This window comes from Phaethon lepturus, unplaced genomic scaffold, assembly GCF_000687285.1.
Source record: "Phaethon lepturus isolate BGI_N335 unplaced genomic scaffold, ASM68728v1 scaffold13838, whole genome shotgun sequence".
NCBI classification, from domain to species: Eukaryota; Metazoa; Chordata; class Aves; order Phaethontiformes; family Phaethontidae; genus Phaethon; species Phaethon lepturus.
The window spans coordinates 125,398-145,513 of NW_010558476.1; the positions used below are offsets into that span (position 1 = coordinate 125,398).

General features: G+C 39.9%; 1 protein-coding gene across 1 annotated transcript in view; it reads right to left on the bottom strand.

Moving 5' to 3' along the window:
• Window positions 1-19,740, bottom strand: part of LOC104625452 (mucin-5B) — a 46,261-nt gene extending 26,521 nt beyond the window's left edge. The window contains exons 1-15 of the mRNA XM_010293077.1: window positions 19,648-19,740; window positions 17,674-17,929; window positions 16,298-16,412; window positions 14,879-14,966; window positions 12,754-12,887; window positions 12,129-12,354; window positions 11,212-11,337; window positions 10,339-10,456; window positions 8,972-9,110; window positions 6,764-6,865; window positions 5,671-5,740; window positions 5,281-5,418; window positions 4,401-4,565; window positions 3,442-3,536; window positions 1,859-1,985 (exon numbers count right to left, since the gene is read on the bottom strand). Coding sequence (XP_010291379.1) covers window positions 1,859-1,985; window positions 3,442-3,536; window positions 4,401-4,565; window positions 5,281-5,418; window positions 5,671-5,740; window positions 6,764-6,865; window positions 8,972-9,110; window positions 10,339-10,456; window positions 11,212-11,337; window positions 12,129-12,354; window positions 12,754-12,887; window positions 14,879-14,966; window positions 16,298-16,412; window positions 17,674-17,929; window positions 19,648-19,729 — 1,981 coding nt within the window. The 5' untranslated portion in view covers window positions 19,730-19,740. The remainder of the gene's footprint in view (window positions 1-1,858; window positions 1,986-3,441; window positions 3,537-4,400; window positions 4,566-5,280; window positions 5,419-5,670; window positions 5,741-6,763; window positions 6,866-8,971; window positions 9,111-10,338; window positions 10,457-11,211; window positions 11,338-12,128; window positions 12,355-12,753; window positions 12,888-14,878; window positions 14,967-16,297; window positions 16,413-17,673; window positions 17,930-19,647) is intronic.
• Window positions 19,741-20,116: the final 376 nt, after the last annotated feature.

Genomic DNA, 20,116 nt, shown 5'->3' on the forward strand with positions numbered 1-20,116 from the left:
GTATCTCTATTGTTAGTTCTTAATGCAATAACATAATGTGTTTATTTCTCCCTTTAATTTTTCATAGAGGAAAAAGATCAATTTTGGTAAAGCGTTATCTGGTAAGGAAAAGGTTATTTGATCACATTATTCATGTGACTCATGGTCACAGATTTGTAACCTTAGATTCCACACGTCACAACTGGAAATGTGAGTGCAGACAGCATGAACATACCAAAGACAGCTTCAAGCTAGCTTGCACAAGGAGTGCTAGAAAAACAGTGCCATGACTTAGCAGAGGTTACTCACCCAAGTGGTCTTCTGGGTAACCAGTAACCAGCAACTCAAGTAATGGGTCATGCATCCACTAAAGATTGTGTCATATGCACTGCCAATGGTTAGCTAGTAGGGTTTACTTATTTCATACACTCTACTGACTGCAGTGTAGACATCCCCTTAGGATATAACCTGCCTTGGATGCTGCCTGCAGCCCAGCACAGGTGGAGACAGCTGCAGGAGCTGGAAGAACCTTCCGACCCCTGCAACAGGACAGACCACTGAGAGCGACTGTTCCGGCCCATTTGTTCTTTCACTCATGAATAATGCAACCTTCAATCTTATCACAGGCATGTTCCCAAAAGATTATTTCTTCTTAGATAAGGCCTAAAATGATTGTGCTGCTTAATCCATTAACATCTTTTTCCCAAGGTTACTGCGCTGTTTGAGTCAATATTACCTACTGTGCCATGAGTCCACAGGTTTCAGTCTAACCCATGCTGCAAACCAGTTTTGCTTTGGTGTAAAAAATGTCAGTAATTCTATGTTGGTTACAAAGCTTTTGATAAACAGAAACTGTGTCTAGTACATAAATCTGCATGATTCTAGGATAATTTGCTGTGGACTACACAGTGTTCCTTTTGAATTATTTCAGCACGGGTTTGATAAATTGTTCTTATTGCAATCTTAAATGCCTTCAACAAAGCACCATACCAGTTACATTGTTTGTCTCTATTAAATATCCCAGCTAGTCTCTAAGTCAGGCAATTAAATAGATCATAGCTGCATCAAAGCTGCATAAAAATAATTGTTGCTGTGTTTCCTTTTCAGATGTGTTATTAGTCAAGAAACCTGTACCTCTATTTTCATGTTGATATAGGCAAATCTCACTTGAACTATCTGATCGTCAATGGAAAAATGGAAATGTTGAAGTAAAATTCAAAAGCTGGGACTTGTGAGTTTTATTCTCAGCTCAGATACCACCTCATAATAAATTCTGTCAGAGCCAAAGAAAAATATATACATATGTGGACTTCGAACCCAGCATTTAGTGACAACGTGTATGTCCAAGAAACTTTTATTCATTTCTTAGATAGTCCTGAGCTGAACATGCCTTTAAACACTTCCACATTCTCAGATATTACCAATATATATTTATTAAAAACTATTACTATTTTACTGTAACTTGGAAAAAATGCAGTTAATGAGAGCGGTACCATTTGTATGGGCAATGTCTAAGACAAAAGGACTGAGATGAACTACAAAAAAGGTATCAGAATTACACATGGAGAGGCCCGTGTGTTCAAAACTAACCTAATTGCAACTCCTTGTTGTGATTTGATTAATACACTTTACAGTCTTTTGCTTCTCTGAGTACTGAATTCACATAATATTTTACACAAGGAACATACATCATAAGAGCATGAAGTGGACATGAACTGATTTTGGCAGGCAGAAGTTTTTTTATAGAATATATACTTATTCTATTTGTCAAAGACCCACTGACTTGGTGACTAAACAGAAAAAATACTGACTGCTACAGACTGGACTCTCCTGGAACTGTTCCTCCATATCCCTACTCAAGTTATTTTAGGATGCATACCGCAGATGCCCTGCCGCCAGCCCTTCAGGGACATGCCTGCTGCAGCACAGTCTCTGGAGTAAGTAGAGAGCACACTACACAGTGCAACTTCACTCTTCTCAGCATTACAGGTGTCATACATACATTTCTAGGGGACAGAAAAGGATATGGGTGTTATGCCCAGGTCACAAAAGAAGCAGGGAAATATACAGCAATTCAAAAAGTAGTTAACCAATATATTTTTGAAAAAGTATTATTACCAATGAAACTTAATTTGTAATATCTCTAAGAGAAAATGTATGTTAATGAAATATGCAAACCTGAGAAATAGGAAATCAATTACAATCATGTAACTGCAATAATGTTATGTCTAACACTCATGAATAGATGAATAATAAGAATGATAAGGATACCTACAGCCCATTAAAGCACGAAGAAATGTCTGTACCAGCCTCCCGTGAGGTTGTACAATCTAGGACATGTCAAAATATGTCATCTGAAAACATTGCACAGCGATAACTAGCACTTGTGCAGCTATCTAGTGTGTAGATAAGATACAACCAATTGACTGACAGGTGCATAACAGAAAATGATTTAATAGGGAATCATATGTAATTACATTTAAAGAACTAGTTAAGTAAGTATAAAGGGGACTTAAAGGTCAAGTTCCTTTAATTGGGTGGCTGGACAGAAGAACCCAGGTACAACCAGTCACTCAAGAGCAGTAGGATCATAATGCATATATGGTGACTTATCCTGCCATTACTGATGTCTTGGAAAATGCTTCCATGAATTCTGGTTTAAAATCTGATGAGATCAGCAAGAGTAACAGACATACACATAAGAAACTGGTTATTACTTTTCCTTAATTGAAAATTGCAAATTCCTATTTTACTTATAGTTAACATGAATTCTCAAGCAGACACTTTTTGAGGGAAACTTGGGAGAGGTAAAGCATAAGCCATGTTCTTAAAGGTAACTGAAGACATATTCAATTTTAGGCAAAATTTCAGGCTCAGGTATTCTTTCAGTAAGTTGTATCACACACACTCCCTACATGAATTTTCTGCGTTTTTGCAGAAATTTCTTTATTGTTCACATAAATGTGGCAACTCTCTAGCTCAGCCAACTTCCTCAACAGCATTACAGAGCTGTACACCAAGAGTACTTATGAATGGCTTCTTGCATTCTAAATACGAGTAGATAATAAACAGGATATAAACAATGTAAATATAGTATATATTCTTCCCCTAGATGTGAATCTCAAATCAAGTCAGAGGCTGGTGAGGCTGAAAAAACTCTCAGTTCAAACACAGAAACACTGGTTTGGTTTTCAAAGAGTGTACAGTTTTCAAGAACAGTAAACCCATTTTTTCCTATTTTGCTTCTGGGTCATGCAACAGAACTGTCAGTGGTGGCAGTCACTTAATATTTTCAGGGCTGCAGCCAAAAAGGCCCATTGTATCTTGCATAAATTCTTATTTTATTATTTTTTTAATCATTATCAGTGAACTTTGCAAACAAGCATTACTGTAACCTATTTCACTCCCCTAGGCCAGACTACCTTCATGGCAGATCAGTCTCATTTATACCAGTTGCCTTACCTTGATGTACACAGAAGGGTCTACAACAGAATGGCAGGCAGCAAACACGCTGCTTGTGTTAGACAGAAGGGCACACCAATGCTGGGCAAATTTTTCTGAAGTGAGGAAAAATATAGTCCATAGTCACTTAAACCACGTTACTACCTGAATCAATATTCTTATCAGGTATCACACAGAACTAGAATGTCCTGAAGTGTTCAGATAATGCTGGAAGGAAATACGGGGCATTAACGTATCAGAGTGATAAGCACAGCTGGTTGGGTGACCAGCTATCTTGACTAACGGTCAAGGTTTCACCTTCCAGGTACTAACATTATTATTGCGGCTGGATTTGCAGAACATCTGCAAAAACTCCCCATTTTCATGGTTTTCCATCAAACTTTCCTATTTCTTTACAGTCAGGCAATTCTTTATAGTCAAGCAATAACATCAAGCATGTAATAATCAGTGAGCTGTGTGGCTATGAGTTGCAGTTTTAATTACATACGGCCATACCTAGGAGACTACAATCTGAATCCTATATATATACAAACCCAGCTGAAGTGAGAAACCAGACAGGGCACCTAGTAGAGCACAATGTTTGCTGAAGTCAGTACTGTTGATAACTTATTCCTTTTGACTTGAGCACAGCTTTAACAACCTAGATTGGATGAAGATCTTGCCCAAATATTGACAACCAAGTATGCTCTGTCTGAAACCTAAATTGTTTTCATTGATGCTGCGTGTGCTTTTCAAGTCATCAGTGAAGAAGATGTTGACTCTTTCTCCAGCAGTGTAGACTTTTGGTTTTAAACGCAAATCTGTCACCTTAAAGGCCTGCAAAACCCAATGTGTAGTTGCCTAGTAATAGCCTCAAAGGCAGTGGCTTTTGATGTTTATGAGATTTCTAAAGCTTTTTTGGTTATCTGTTGCGTAGAAATTATTTAGCACTGATAATCCAGGGATGAAAAGCCTGCTACCTTTATCCACACTGTTTGAACAAGGATCTTCAAAGCTGTCCTCAACATCAAAACAGCTGGCTCTAGTTTTCCATGAGTTACCAAAAGCAGAAGCTGAGTCTTCCACAGCTCCAGTGACTGTTCTGAAGTCGTCAGTCTGAATGTTATTGAAATTGCCACAAAGACCTTGTATGGGTGGCAGAAAAAAAAAAAAAGGGCAAAAGGAAAGAAGAAATCACTACATGAGTGGAAATGAACTGCATGAGAATGGCTTCTAGATAAACACTCTCAGCTCTATAATATGTCTGTCAGGACCTTGCCTGAGAGAAGCCCATTTTCCTTCAGAGACATCCTGATGTTCCCACAAATCAGACATGACCCTTCAGAGTGTAATTATTATTTTTCTGCATTACAGTAGCACTTAGTGATAGCACAGAGATTGGAAGCTGCTTAAATGTGCTTCAGTAAGCACTGACAGAGAAATGCCTTCCCCAAAGGCTTATAAGCAAAGGAAATCGCAAAAGCAAAACCAAATGGGTTGGAGAGACAGGATGTAAACCCATTACATGGATAGGAAACAGAAGCACAGAAAGCTTAAATGATGTAAACAGGAGATTGGTGGCAACCAAGAACATAGTCTGCATCTTGCAAGTCTCTGACGAAGGCCTGCTTTTACAGATAGAGTCTAAAAGACCTGCACATACTAAACATCACAGAGATTATCTAATCCCCCAAATTGAAGGGTTTAGCCAATACTTTGTTTCAGGAAGGCTATAGATTTAACCAGGGATTCTGGCATACCAAAGTCAATATAAAATCAAATAATTTGTTCACTTAAGGTGATAGACAAGCAGCTATTACTCAGTTTAAGAGCAAACTGGAAGACCATGATATGTCCTACCAGATGTGCGATTCTGATAAGAATGATCGACTGTTATGGAGAGCTGCATTACAGGTTTCATTTGCACTCGAATCCGTACTCCAGTTGAACTCAAGATTTTGATGAAAAATGTAGAGGGTCTGAAGATGGTGATGCCATCTAAAGAGGAAAAAAAGGGCGGGGGGGGGAAGTATGCACCTGCAAATCTTTATGAAGCTGAGCAAACAGGAACTTCCATTTACCAGTGCATCCAGTGTAACACAGGAATTCCCAGGGAGTCCCAGACCTAGTGTCCACCTAAGCCAAATGACCTAACAATGAGCCTGATGATGTTTTTCAGAGAATGGAGCAGGAATCCCTCTGTAAATAGATGTAGGCTAGTCTGGGAAAGATGTGAAGAAATACATTTACCTTTGCTTACTGGCAGCTTCACAATGAAATTGTTCATGTAGATATTTCCACAGGAACATATTTTTATAGTCTACAGGGAAAAAGGAAAAAAGAAAAAGCCCACAGTAGTGAAAGCATATAACATGAGACACACAACAGCTACCTGACAAGATTCATTGAGTATTAAGAAGTCATGTCTTCAAAACATGATCACCTCTGGGGTCAGTGTAACTCAGCGTCTGGATGCCATACAGTAATGTAGAGCAAATCTCTAGGCCATAACAAAAAATAAGCAACAGCTTTGATTGAGTGCTCTCACATACCTAAGAGGTTAGTTATCTTTTTGAGAACAGCGTGTGAGATGTTATGTGTAGGTTTGGATCCATCTCATTGGAAATGTAATATACCCAAAATGAGAGCTATGACTCAAACTCCCTCAGTAGTCAATGGAGGGAGACAGACCCCTCCAGAAGAACACTTCATATCTTAAGTGTGCTGACTTGTGCTTTGCAGATCCCCATCTTCCTTTATTAACTATGGAAGGATGTTGGATTTCCTAACAAGGTTAGGATTGCACCAGTTAAATACCATGTGGACAGAATGAATATGTATAACTTTAGGAGTGCATAAATACCAGTCCTAACTCAGTTTTCACCACATTCACTTTGAATCATGGCATAACCTTCCATAGGAGAAGCCTCTGGCCTTCATTTGGAAAATTCTGATACTTCACTCGTTGCATTAGGAAAAACCTCAGAACTCAGAACTGTTGTAAAAATAACGGGATCTTTTCTTATAGAAATCTCAATCTTTCAAGAAGAAACAAGTGAAAAAGTTTGAAGTAATGAAAAAGAGAGGGAAAGTTGACAGGATAATTTTTAGCCATTTCCCTCTAAAGAAAATGGGAAAGCGAGAATCCAAAAGAACTGGAAAGAAAATAACTCTCATAAAAACAAAACCAGTAAACACATGCACCACATCATCTGCTCGTATTAATCTTGCAGGCTCAGGACTGCAACAGACCAAAATGAGCGCACAGTGTTAGAGAAATCCCATATTTGAACCTAAATAAAAGTGACATATTATGTTTCACTAATTAAAGCAAGTTACTTACAGTTCTTCCTAGTGTGACTAATACATTCTTTAAGCAAGTAATTGTCTTTGATGTCCCACACTGGATGATCTCTCCAATCACCACAAATGTGTCATCAGTATTCTGAAAAGACGTGAGAAAAGGGATTGTGCAAGACATTGTTAGCGTGTTACAGAGAAGGGAGCTAGAAGAGAAAAAAGGTATCTCTGAAAGGCTGAGATGGAATAATGAAAGAACTGGGGCATTTAATCTGAAACTGCAAACTGTTTTATTTCATTGCCAAAATCAATAATGTTCACTGCCATTCCTCTGCACTCTGTTTCTTTGCTATTAATCTGTGTGGTTAGCATATTTGCAGACAGTCACATGGAATTCAATCTTTTTGCAGGAATTTTTGCTCATCCACTTCTTTTTGACAGTCGTGATGAAAGCTTCAGGAGTGATGAAATGCTTAAATCTACACTAGTGCATCCAATAAGAAAATTAATTCATTAAAAAAAAGAGATGTAAAACTGTTTTACATAGTTGACATAAGCTATGTAAAGCTTTTTTTATGTAAGCTGGCATAGTTGCCAAGCCACTCTCCATGATATTTGAAATGTCATGGCAGTCGGGTGAAGCCCCTGGTGACTGGAAAAAGGGACCCATAAAAAATTACACCCATTTCTAAAAAAGTTAGAAAGGAGGACCCTGGGAACTACTGACTTTTGTGCCTGGGAAGATCATGGAACAGATCCTCCTAGAAGTTATGCTAGGGCACATGGAGGACAGGGAGGTGGTATGAGACAGCCAGCATGGCTTCACCAGGGGCAAGTCCCACCTGACCAGCCTAGTGGCCTGTATGATGAGTACATCAGTGGATAAGGGAAGAGCCACAGGTGTTGTCTCTCTAGACTTCTGTAAGGCCTTTGACACACTACCCCACAACCACCTTCTCTCTAAATTGGAGAGATATGGATTTGATGGGTGAACTGTTCAATGGATGAGGAAATGGTTGGATAGTCACATCCAGAGCATAGTGGTCAATGGCTTAATGTCTAGATGGAGATCGGTGACAAGTGGTGTCCCTCAGGGGTCCATATTGGGACCAGTACTCTTTAATATAGTCATCAATGACATAGACAGTGGGATTGTGTGATTGATTTGCAGATGACACTAAGCTGAGTAGTGCGCTTGAGGGATGGGATACCATCCAGAGGGACCTGGACAAGCTTGAGGAATGGGCCTGTGTGAACCTCATGAGGTTCAACAAGGACAAGTGCAAGGTCCTGCACCTGAGTCAAGGCAACCCCTGGTATCAATACAGGCTGGGAGATGAAGGGATTGAGAGCAGCCCTGCCGAGAAGGACTCAGGTGTACTGGTGGATGAAAATCTGGACAGGAGCCAGCAATGTGCCCTCATAGCCTGGAAAGCCAACCGTATCCTGGGCTCCATCAAAAGAAGCATGGCCAGAAGGTTGAGCGAGCCGATTGTGCCCCTCTAATCTGCTCTGGTGAAATCCCACTTGGAGTACTGCATCCAGCCCTGGAGCCCTCAGCACAGGAAAGACATGGACTTGTTGGAGAGGGTGCGGGGTGGGGGGGGCCCAGAAAAATGATCAGAGGGCTGGAACACCTCTCCTATGAAGAAAGGCTGAGAGAATTGGGGTTGTTGAGCCTGGAGAAGAGACAGCTCCGGGGAGACCTTATTGAAGCCTTTCAGTACTTAAAGGGGGCTTCTAAGAAAGATGGGGACAGACATTTTAGCAGGGCCTATAGCAATAGGACAAGAGGTAATGGTTTTAAACTAAAAGAGGGCAGATTTAGACTAGCTATAAGAAAGAAATTTTTCACAACGCGCGTGATGAAACACTGGAACAGGTTGCCCAGAGAAGTGGTAGATACCCCATCCCTGGAAACATTTAAGCTCAGGGTGAATAGGGCTCTGAGCAACCTGATCTAGTTGAAGATGTCCCCGCTCATTGCAGGGGGTAGGACTAGATGACCTTTAAAGGTCCCTTCCAACCCAAACTCTTCTATGATTCTATGTTGAAGCTGCAAAACTTAGATGCTAAGCATCAAGCAATTGACTTGCAATCCATTGCAAACGGGAAAATTTATGGGGTTTAAGGCTGAGCATGTGTTGAAGTGCTTTGCTGGATTAGTGCCATTTAATTAAATAAAGCCAGCACAGCTTAATGCCTCATGCTACTCAAGAGATTTAGGAGTGAAATGGGAGATTGTTCATACCTTAGCTAAGACATAATGGCAGTTGCCATGAAAATTGAATCTCTTATTATCGAACGTTGTTATATGGAATCCTCCATCTATATTGCAACTTCCAGAACAGGGCAGGGAGATACAGTTCCAGTGGCCTCCTTTGCAAGTACTGTACAAAACCCAAAAAGGAGCAGTTAGAATAAACATAGCTTTAAAGGAGCAATGGTGAGATAACATCTGTATCTGAATCTGCACAGATGATAACCTCTTTGTCTTTTTAGCTTGTATTCAGCTACTTATTAAATCCCTGTGGGATTTTATATTAGTCCATTAAAGTGTGAAGGTTGAATGCCTCTCAATGAGGGACTTAACTGCACTGGGCTTCGAACTAGCTGCTTCAAAGACACTGAGGTAGTCAAGCAAGAAATGTTTTTCAGGGTCTTTGACTTTTTAAAGAAAGAAAGAACCTCTTCAAGCAGGATCTCGCAACTTTTTATGCTACTGATGCAACTGTTCAGCAAGTTGCTGATGCAACATTTCAGCAACTAATTGTGGAGGGCCTGAGATAATGAGCAGTTACAATTCTTACAACTGTGCACACAAAGAGGAGAACAGCTCAGACACATTAACTCAGGCTTTGTGGGGATGTGGCTAGGTGGGAACCACCCAAAACCCATCAAGTTCAGTTCCTCAAAATTGCAGGTTTTGAGGAGTATTTCCTCAAAATGTGGGAAATATTCGATCCAAAGGGGTTTGCAGAACAGGTCTACCCCTACCACAGCATATTTCATTCCTCCCTACAGTAAAGGTTAGGCTTATGGTCAAGAAATGATGCTGTGTCACAGGAGCTCAAATAACACATACGACTGTTCATTTACTAGATGGATATCAGAGTAAGAAATAAAACTGCTTTGAGAAAAATACCTGAGGTCTTATCACCTTTCACTAATGCACAGTGGTGATGGGCTCAAGCTACAGGCTCTTTTCTAAATCAAATCATTCTCAAGGATCAGGACTTTTGAGATCCGGGCATTGAAAAAGCCTTTTGTAGATCTAGAGGTGGTTGCAAATGTAACTCATTAACATGATATGATTCCTTGCCTCACTTTAGTGTCCAATGCCTCTGAACTAACCAGTAAAGAGTCTCATTCTTCTGCATTCTGAAATCTTCAGCTCAGTTTTTGCTGGCACTTCCAAGTGAGGGTGGTAACTACGTGAGGTTGAGGATGACCTCTAAGTTTTCCTGTACTGTTGAAATTCAGCCCCAGGTTTTGCATTATTATTTAAGACAAATGTTAGGAACAGGAAGAAAAAGGAGAAAAGAACAGAATGCAACTCATCAACGCTCTGAAATAAATGCCTCTGCCTTGTTAGTGCAATCGAGCTTACAACAGTACCAGCTTTGGCAGGGAGTGGAGTAAGTCCCTCCAGATGTGTAGACTTTGCCTTGAAACATGCAGGGGCAGCTGTCTCTGGGGATGCATTTTTTGCCACCGAGGTCATCAAGGATAGTTCCTGTTCAGACACATTGGCTAGTTAATATTCCTTTGGTGAGTGTGGGAAACAGCATCAAGGAATATTAGAGTAAGGAAAAAACTCTGGATTGTTCAATATTTCTGTAAATGAATGGGATATGTTTTAAGCAAAACACCACAAAAGGTCCTTTCAGATGTTAATGGACAGGAAACATTTCGTACTAGACCTCAAATGAAAACAATACAAAACCCAAAGAATATCTCTGCATATTACTAGAATTTGTCACTGTGAGCAGGACTATCAAGTGCCAGATTGCAAGGATGTGAGCCCATTTCCATCCTTTTCTAATAGTGACTCTAACAGAAATCAGACCCTCATCTTAGCCTCTACTTCACGGGCAAACTTCCACATGCACACACCTGGCAATGCATTGATATTACATGTGACTTAAGCTACAGGAAGATCTAGCCTCGTAACAGGGAGGCACTTCAGCAGACATCTTCACTTGCATTCTTACTGTCTAGAGAACACTTCTCCTCCCACTTCTGTACCATTTTTTTTTTCCCTCTAGTTCTTAGAAATCTTTCCCTCTCCTCCTTCAGTATCAGGATCTTGAATCTTTAGAGATCTGGTTCTTCAAAGAAGAAAGTTGTTAAATTATGCTAAGAAGAAGAAGTCTATTCATTAGTTTTAGTGTAAAATGTTAAAAAAAAATTACTATTAACTGAAAGGGATCACCCTCCCTCTTTGTCTCTTGATATGTGTGACCCATTGGAAGAAGTGAACTGCCTTACCAGGAGGACAGAAACAGCCATCTGTACATGGGGCTTTACAAATCTTGCTCCTTTCTGGGTCAGCACATGTGTCAGCACAGGAGTTTCCACATTCCATGTACTCCATGTTGCTTGGGCATTCTCGATCTGCAAGATCAAATGAAAAGGGATATGTTAATGATGTATTTATAAGAGCTCCCAAATCATTGTATTACTACCCAACTCCTTTTTTATCCTTTCCCCCATATCTTGTGTGAAAAACTTTCTATCCAGATGTGTCATGTTTGTTTAACTTCTAAAGGAACTTTTTATGGTCACTTTTACTTCACCTTTGGAGAAAACAGAACTGTTGGGAAATATGAGTTATTTCACATTATTTTACTAGTTCAAGGTTGGCTGAAGTCATGATACAAGCAAAGGACATCAGAATCATTTCTGGAGTCATAATAGCTTCTTTTTGCCTGAAGCATCAGTCATTCTGACAGTAGTTTTCTATCCCAATCCACACCAGCAGTTCGGGAGAACTACCTATAGCCTTCCCCCTGGATTTACAGTGATTTCCTACTCAGTAGCTACAACTACTGAGTATGAAAGCACAGGATAAGCTAAGGACAAACACATTAGACTTCTCAGGGACTTCTTCTGACTAGATGTCAACATTTAAAACAAGGTTATTTATGAGTTAATTGTGCATGGTAAAATTCAAAAAAGAACTGGAGAAAACTTAAGGGGGAGGGGGACATAGATATAGTCTAATATATCAAGATATAGTTCTAATTTAAGAAGCAAAATCAAGTTAAATTTGTAGAAGCTTTCCCATTAACAATGTTTCCATTAAAGTACTTGCACAGAAGTAATTCACAGCTTTGCTCTGCTGGGATCAGAATACATGCGTATATGCCTAACTGAAAGAAATCTCCAGAGTAGGAGTTACTTACAGCAAAGTTCTTTGGTTCTCCATTCCCCAGGGTCTCCCTTCCTGAGGACACAGTCTCGAGAGTACTGGTTTAAAGTGCTGCAAATACAGCTGGAAACCAAATCAGAGTGAGAAGAATTAACTGCACAGTGGCACATATCCTCAGTGCAGGTCTCTACGTAGTCATCAAATGCAACCACTTTGGAACAGTTTCCAAAACGGGACATAAGTTTCTTGCATCTTTTTTTCTGTAATATAGAAAAGAAGGAAAAGAAAAGCCATACTTGACATTTTACCAACTTTCAGGTTTATGGATGTGCTTCTCAATTTTTGATGACATAATTCCAGGGTCACAGGATAATTCATGTTGGAAGGGACCTTGGATGATTATCCAGTCTATCTTTCTGTTATGATATCCTTTTTCTTGGACTGGAAGCTGTCATTCAATTGTGCATTTCCCATTATTTCTTTAACACTATAATAGGATATTCTTTCAGCTATAAGATCAACATTTTGCTCAGATTCATGAGTGGACTCCTGAAAAATCCAACTCAGTTTCATGCTCTGTAATTAACACTTGTTAATTACACAGTCTCTCCAGCACTGTAGTTCAGGAGCGTTTATACTTTTTGGCCACACGTACTTACATATTTACTGCATCTATCGTCTGCCCTCCTAGGATGTCTTCCAGTCTTGTCATCGGGACTCACATCAGCACACTTTTGTGATGGATCCTCTACTTTGTGGAAGTTCCCAAACTGCCTTGGATCCATTTTGTACCCTGCAAAACCCCCAGACACATCTGAGTAACTGCCTGCAATTCTTTAGAGCAGTTAATGGGCTATAAAGATGCACTTAATCTTTGGGCTCTAAGACAGTATGCTCTTCACCAAATGCCCGAATTTAACCACAGCATCCATATTTTAGAAGATGACAGCCTGATACAACTTCTGTTGAGCTAGAGCCAGGAATCTGGCACACTTGTATCAAGGCCTGCTGAGAGCCTGGGCATTTATAATCACATGAGACTCTTGACCTTTCTATTGCACCTCATCACTTCCAAAGACTGGGTTTGTTCTGGGTGTATTTGATCTTACAGAGTTTTGTATTTGCATGTGTAACAGTCATACATTTTAGTTTGCCTTCTACTATCACAACCTGAAGTACAGCCTTACGTGCGTATGTTTGTAATCATCTGGAAATCTATTATTTTTTACAGGCTAGAGAAGATGGGAAGAGGGAGCAGGAGAAAGACAGCCACAAAATACATGTGTGTAACCATTACACTAGCTAGAGGGGTGCATTTTCCCAAAGCATTACCAGAAACTTGATCCTGGATGTGAGAAATATTTCTGACAAAAAATTATATATTTTTATGGAGAGTATGCATAAATTGCCATTCCCTGATACGTCTTTTTTTAAAAAAAAAGTTTAATAGACAGATTTCTGACCACGTTTGTTCTCCTATACTGGCTCAGTTCCTTAACTAAGTGCAGGCCTGAGAGAATGACTTCCACAAATGTGTTGTTTTCAGGTGCTTTGCCACTAACTTTTCTGGAAACAGAAGCCCTTCTAAAGCCCTGAGCTCTTGGAGTCACATGATTTGCCAAGGTTGTCAGTTGACATTAAAGAATATAAAGAATAAAGTTTCAAGAGGAGCTACTTCATGCAGAAATGGGATTTTTCTTCCTGACAATTTTTTTCCTCAAGAGAAGAGTCTGAAAGTGAGAAGAAATTTTGAACCTTTACATGCAGTGGATCTTAGCCTGGGCAGGCAGACTGACTGCTGCCAGCTCAGCCCGGGAAGAAGGATGTGTTCAGAGCAGCAAGGAGGGACGTGGGAGGGCCCCTGGTACCTGGGTGTGGGAACCTGTTATCTTTGGAACCAGATACATAAAAGAAGAGCCTGCTTTTCTTAGACCAATGCTTCTCCATAGCAAACTGTTTCTTCAGAAAAATTTGATCCAGCTTCAGTTTTTGCCTATTGCGTTTGTGAAGTAAAGGGCAGAAATGTGACCAAGCTGCATACAAAAACCTTAATATGAAATATGAAAATGAACCCCAAATCTATGACAAGTGGTAGTTTTAATCAAAAGTCAGGATTCTTTCTGAATGGCTGAGGTAGATGCCAATATTTTCCTGGCGACTTAAGAAGCCCAGGTATATGAAAGGATGATGTTATAACTTTGGGGTTATTGCAGCTAATTATCCCAGAGTGCAGGTTTCTTTCCGCTCATACAACCTGCTGCAGGATTGTAGCCTCAGCTATTTGCTGTGTTGGCCTCTTTCCAGTTCAGTGCAATATCTGAAGGTGTCGATGGATGGCACCATGGTTTCTGCAAAGATGCTCAGGGAAATCTCTCTGACTCAATGATGATGCTTTCATTTCATTACAGAGGAAAAATAATCTCACTTGATACCCAACTGTAAAATGATGAAAATGGAAGGACAGAAAATGCACTCATGCCTCAATTGAGTCTACAAGTTCCTTAAAGTTTGCTGCTATCAGTGGAAAACCTGGCAATGTTCTTGCATGGCAGCTAGGCAATTAATTTCAGTCAAAGAGGTTTGAGATGCTTGCAAGTTTGCAAACAACAGAGGAACACAAATCATCCCAGAACCTCTTAAAGTACATCACCTGTATATGAAAATGTTCATGTATTTCAGTCTGTCAGGAAAACTGAAACCCTGCTTACAGGAAACAGATACCAAGTTTCATGTCATGTATTAACAGTTCTGTTCTATGTGGAATATGCTGTATTCATGGCCTACCATCCAAAATTAAATCATTCTTCTCACTGCCATCATAGTTCCCACATAGACCACATATTTTCCCTTTATATGTTTCTTCAAGGTCCAGCTGCAAAACAAAAGGAAAGAGGAAACCTGGAGTTTAAAGGCTTTTCCCCACATCAAAGTTGTTCACAACAGAAAATCATAGTAACAGAAATGCTCATTATTAATTTGTAGCAGTCTCCTTTTCCGTTATAAACCTACCATAAAACTTACCTGCAGACAGGTTGAATTTAAATGAGAAGATAATCCTCTAGCAATTGTCATTCCTATCTACTAAAGGGCTAACTGAATAGTGGACTAATCCTTGAACCAGTGTCTCCCAGTACAGAGACACTGGTATATAGACGTGTGGTACCTCTTCCAAGGTAAGATAGATACCAAGGTGAGAGAGGTATCTCTGGACAGGTCAGATAAGTGTGCTCTGATGCTGGATACTTGTGGTCAGCTTTTAGCTATATCTAAGGCTTTTTCTAGTCCATAGGCTAAATGGAAAACTTGGTAACATTTCTAAGGGTGAGTCTGTCCGGCAAAACTTATTATGCCCACATTCAGGGACAATAAAGAGCCATTGTCTTGCTAGATAAAACTATTGCACCTAAATACTCCTACATGCTTGGAGAGTAGTACTGGTGTCACTCAGGTCCACCAAAAAAAGGCAGTGCTTTTCCTACAAGTATATCACACTAAAATTGTGTCCGTTCTATAGGTGGTGTCTGTAATACTTCAGGTATTAATTGGTACAGGGGAAGAGAGAAAACAAATACTTTATTAAATCAGAATTTGAATACTACTCGACTGCTTCCTGATTTTTTTTTGTCTCTATTGACCTCCTACCCTCTCTCTGAACTGTGAAACATGACATACAAGTTTCATTTATTTAATTTCAGTCCTGATTGTGGAGCAGCAGTGTTCACACCCAAAAGTGTAAACACACAGTTGCAGAAGAAGATATTTTTGGGTGGATGTATAGAGGGTAACTCCCACATAGCAAGGCTTTGGAATGAGAGAGGCCAAGGTCTGAACTGGCCACACAGATTACTTTCCCACACAAGATGTGCATCAAGACAGAGGGTAACTAACAAGTCAGAGCTGGAGGAACTAGCTGTGCTGCTGCCAGTGCCCCATGGAGGATTCAGATAACTAGAGGTGTTCTCTCCATGGTTAACAGTGGCACCTTTTGTCACACAAAATTGGTTGTGAATGCCTGAGGGTTGTGACTCCATGCCCCTGCCCCAAGAAACTATTACCTAGTTTGATATGTCCCTATCAGCTTATGGATACAGTGATACCTCCTCTCCACAATCTCTTATACCAACACGGTGCCTGCATCCAGCTCTGCTTTTCATCATTGATGAGGTTCACCAAGAGGAAAACAACTAAACTGGTTGTTCATACTAGGAGAGTGTCAGCCCAGTTCCACTTGAGTGTCAGGCCCATCTTGGAAGTGACTTGGAAGTAAGCACAGGTGTCCTCAATCAGGATACTCTTCAAGCTGAAAGGCATGGGGATCCTGGAAATTGGAGGCAACAAAACAGACTGCATTGAAAAAAAGACTGAGTAAATCCTCTCAGAGATATAGGAAGAAAAAATAGAGTCAAAAGGAGCTAAATAAGCCATGGGGACATTCTTTTCAAGGTTGGGCTTCATCCAGGAAATGCATTAAATTTAGGTATCACCTCATCCACTGTGATCTTTTACCAGCTTTAATCCACAAAATGTATTTTGGTGATGAGTGTGTCAATACTACATTAGCCACTTGATTGATACCAATGCAGCTCTGCTTGTTTATGTATCCTGAGGACCTAAACCAAAAGGTTATAAGGAGCAAGATCACAATACTGGGAAAATGTCCCTCCACATGAAGATACTGCAGGTTCTCATAAAAGAGAGATTTCTTGCACCTTTGATTTAAGAAGATACACCTGGGCTTTGCTACTATCATTACAAATTAGTGATGCTATTCTATATTTGGTTGTTTCTAGCAGGCTATCAAGAGAAGACAGCCCATAGGCTTGCCATTTTCTCTCCAACAAGATTGTGACGGTTTTTCCCAGAGTGAAAGCTTGCCTTGGCCCTTCATACCTGTATGCCGAGAGCCTTCTCATGAAGGCTGCCCTTAAAATTGTGCCGAGATTTCAGCTACCATTGTAATGACTTTTTACTTATGGAGTACTTTACCCTTCTGTTTGCATTTTGCTTTCTGTTTATTTCAGATTGGAATTAAAGGTGTGGATTTTGACTTCTGAAATTTCTGTCTTTTGTGTAAGAAGATACCAAGGCAAGCTGTGATCTGCAAAGCGGTGCCATCTTCTAGACTATATCTGGAAACAGAAAACATTTTCTAGGAGGACTGAACAGCATCATACAGTACGGTTAGTACCACAGAAATAATGTTTTGAGAAAAAAATACAGTTCCTACAAAATCAAAACCTTCTATAAATAAAGTGTCAATTTTATCTTCTTCCCTCCACCCCTCCCTCCCAAATCAAAGCAACATTAAGGAAACTTACACTTTCTACTTTCATAACATATACATTGCCCTTTGCTTAACATATTGGTGTTGATCCCTGGGAGATATACTTTATATGCTCCTTGCCTCCTCCACCACTCTGGGGGGGACTCTTCGCAATACCCTGTTCAAAGTGCTATGAACATACACAGCCATTTGCACCTTTGCAGAATAGGTCCGCTTTCTAGACAGACCACCTGTTGCTAATAACATAGCAATACAACTGCTTCAGAAGGAAAAGAACAGTACTGTCTTTACTCACTTGTTCCCGTTCACTGTGATGCCTGTCTCCTTCACCTCCAAGATCACTCCATCAATGGTGACAATGAAATAGATCAGGAAGCTATTCTTGTCACTGCGCCTGATTTGGATGTTGAAGTCCTGGTAGCTGTCATTGCAGTGCGAAGCGAAGACATATGTGCAGGTTCCAGGAAAAGTGAACTTAACATGGTCAAATGTATGAAAGTGGAAATTGCCCCAGGTGGCACATTCACTCCTACTGACAGTAGAGACCTGGACTAAAGAAAGAATCATAGGAGGGGAGCTTAGAAATTCACCCCATATGAGGCCCTTTGAAAATCATTCCTTTAACATTTTTTCAACAAAAAAAAAAGGGAAAAATGTTAACCCCTGGAAGATACTAGCTTGTGGGAGAGAGTTTCGATCCACTGAACTTTTGAAGTCTGTGCCAGAGATACCTCCAAGGTCAGCAGATGAGCCCAGGCTCCTTTGAAGCTAACAGTGAGAAGCAGAAGAGGCTCACCTTCCCTACTTAGTAAGAAGATGCCCCAAGACTGCATGTTTCTCTCCATTGTCTATAAAGATTGCAGAGGAGTTCCAGCGTAGATGGCACCCCTCCACTGTAGGTACATTTACACTGTAGGTATCTAAAAAGAAGTGAGGAGAATCACATCCTAGCTGCCTAAACCTCATTTCTACTTTTGAAATCCTGCTTCTTAACTTTGGTCCAAAGTCTTGAATTGAATCCTTCAATTAGGAGATAGCATGGCAGGTGGCAGGTGGCACGACTCTTCAGCAAAAATGGCAGCCACTGTTGTCAGCAGTTGAGGCTGTCACCAGCTTCAGCAGGCAGCTCAGAGCTACTTGTTTTTCATCTCAACCAAAACTCATGTCTTGGACCTCTGAGTTGTACCTCTGTTGAAGGTATTGATACATACTTTATGTGCATATAAGACATCACTTCAGAAAGTAGTTTTCATACCACTGAGCTGCACAAGCCCAATATGAATCACCTTGAGTTAAATAAGATACATTTGCTACAAAATGGTTTTAGCATTTCTTCTAGGCCCATCTGAAAGAATGACAAATGAAAATGGGCAAATTTCTTTGTGTTGTTTATGTAGCATGTTTAGGGAAATGAACGTGCAACATCCATCACAAATCAAATAAAAAACCAATCATTAATACACTCAGTGAACTCTAAAGTATTATTAAATATTCCTACCTAAGAACCAGCAAGAGAACACTGAAAAATTCAGATCTTGTTGTTAGAAATGTGCAACACAAACTCAAGTGCCAAGAAGTCCTTACAGAAACAGCTTTTTAAAGCAACTGCAATTTGCCACAGGTGTTTGCAACACTAAAGTGGAGTAGGGTGATTTAGCACTTTCCTACACAATAATGAGGGGAAATGAGAAAGTTTGGCTATTCTATTCTTGGAAGTGGAGTTGCTAGAATTGCTAAGACAGCAATAACTGTCACATCAATTTTTTGTGTATTAAGCAACTAGGAAAAGTGTAAGACATTCAAAACCAAACCAGGAGGTAACGGTGCAACAGACCACAAAAAATGTGATTACTCCTAATGCAGTAATGCACACTGGTCAATCAAGCCTAGCAGGCATTATGGTAACATATTTCTTCTATAAAGATTATATGTGAAATATGTTAAAAAGGATGTCACCATTTTTTTATGATGCAAACTGCATCTAGAGAGTCTCCTCTTTAAGATTAGTCACCTAGGACATAAACCAGTTGATAAACTACCTAGTAGTGAAAGAAAAAAAGTAAAATGCTTAAATGGTTGACATTTCATCATTAAGGATGAAAATGTACAATGTTAAAGAGTATCTGGAATTCCTACAGCTATTAAACGGTATTTGGCATGCCTACAGCTCTTACATGAATATGTTGCACATTTTCATTTGACAATTCTATTTGTCACCTATGGAGACCAATATATGAGCAAATAATCTGAGAATTAGATTTTTTCTTACCTATCTGAACCGGTTCTTTGCCCTTGCAACAACTCCAAATTAGGCAGAAGATCCAAAATGACCTCCCCTTTTTTATTTCCATCTTGCCATGAAGCGGTAACTTGAAAATCCTTCCAGGGAAGTGTTTTTTTCTTGGCTTATAGGCAGATTTTTATAGTCCAGGAATTTGGCATGAGAACAAAACATTGATGACAGGGTCCCTGAAAGGTGGAGCTTCATTCAATTTTCCTTCAGTGGTTTCATGTTTAGCACCCAGCAACCTCCTATCTTTCAGACAGGGTAGGGATCTAGTTCTCTCTTGCTTTAATGTGGAGACAGAGAGCTGTCCTTTCCTTATTTATTTTTTTTAATATACACCTATAAATAAATTTTAAAAAAATTAATACAACCAGCCCTACAGCATTGCTTTTTCTTTCTCAATGTTTTTCCTTTTCATAATATCTGATTAGTAACAAGCAATCATTGCCCT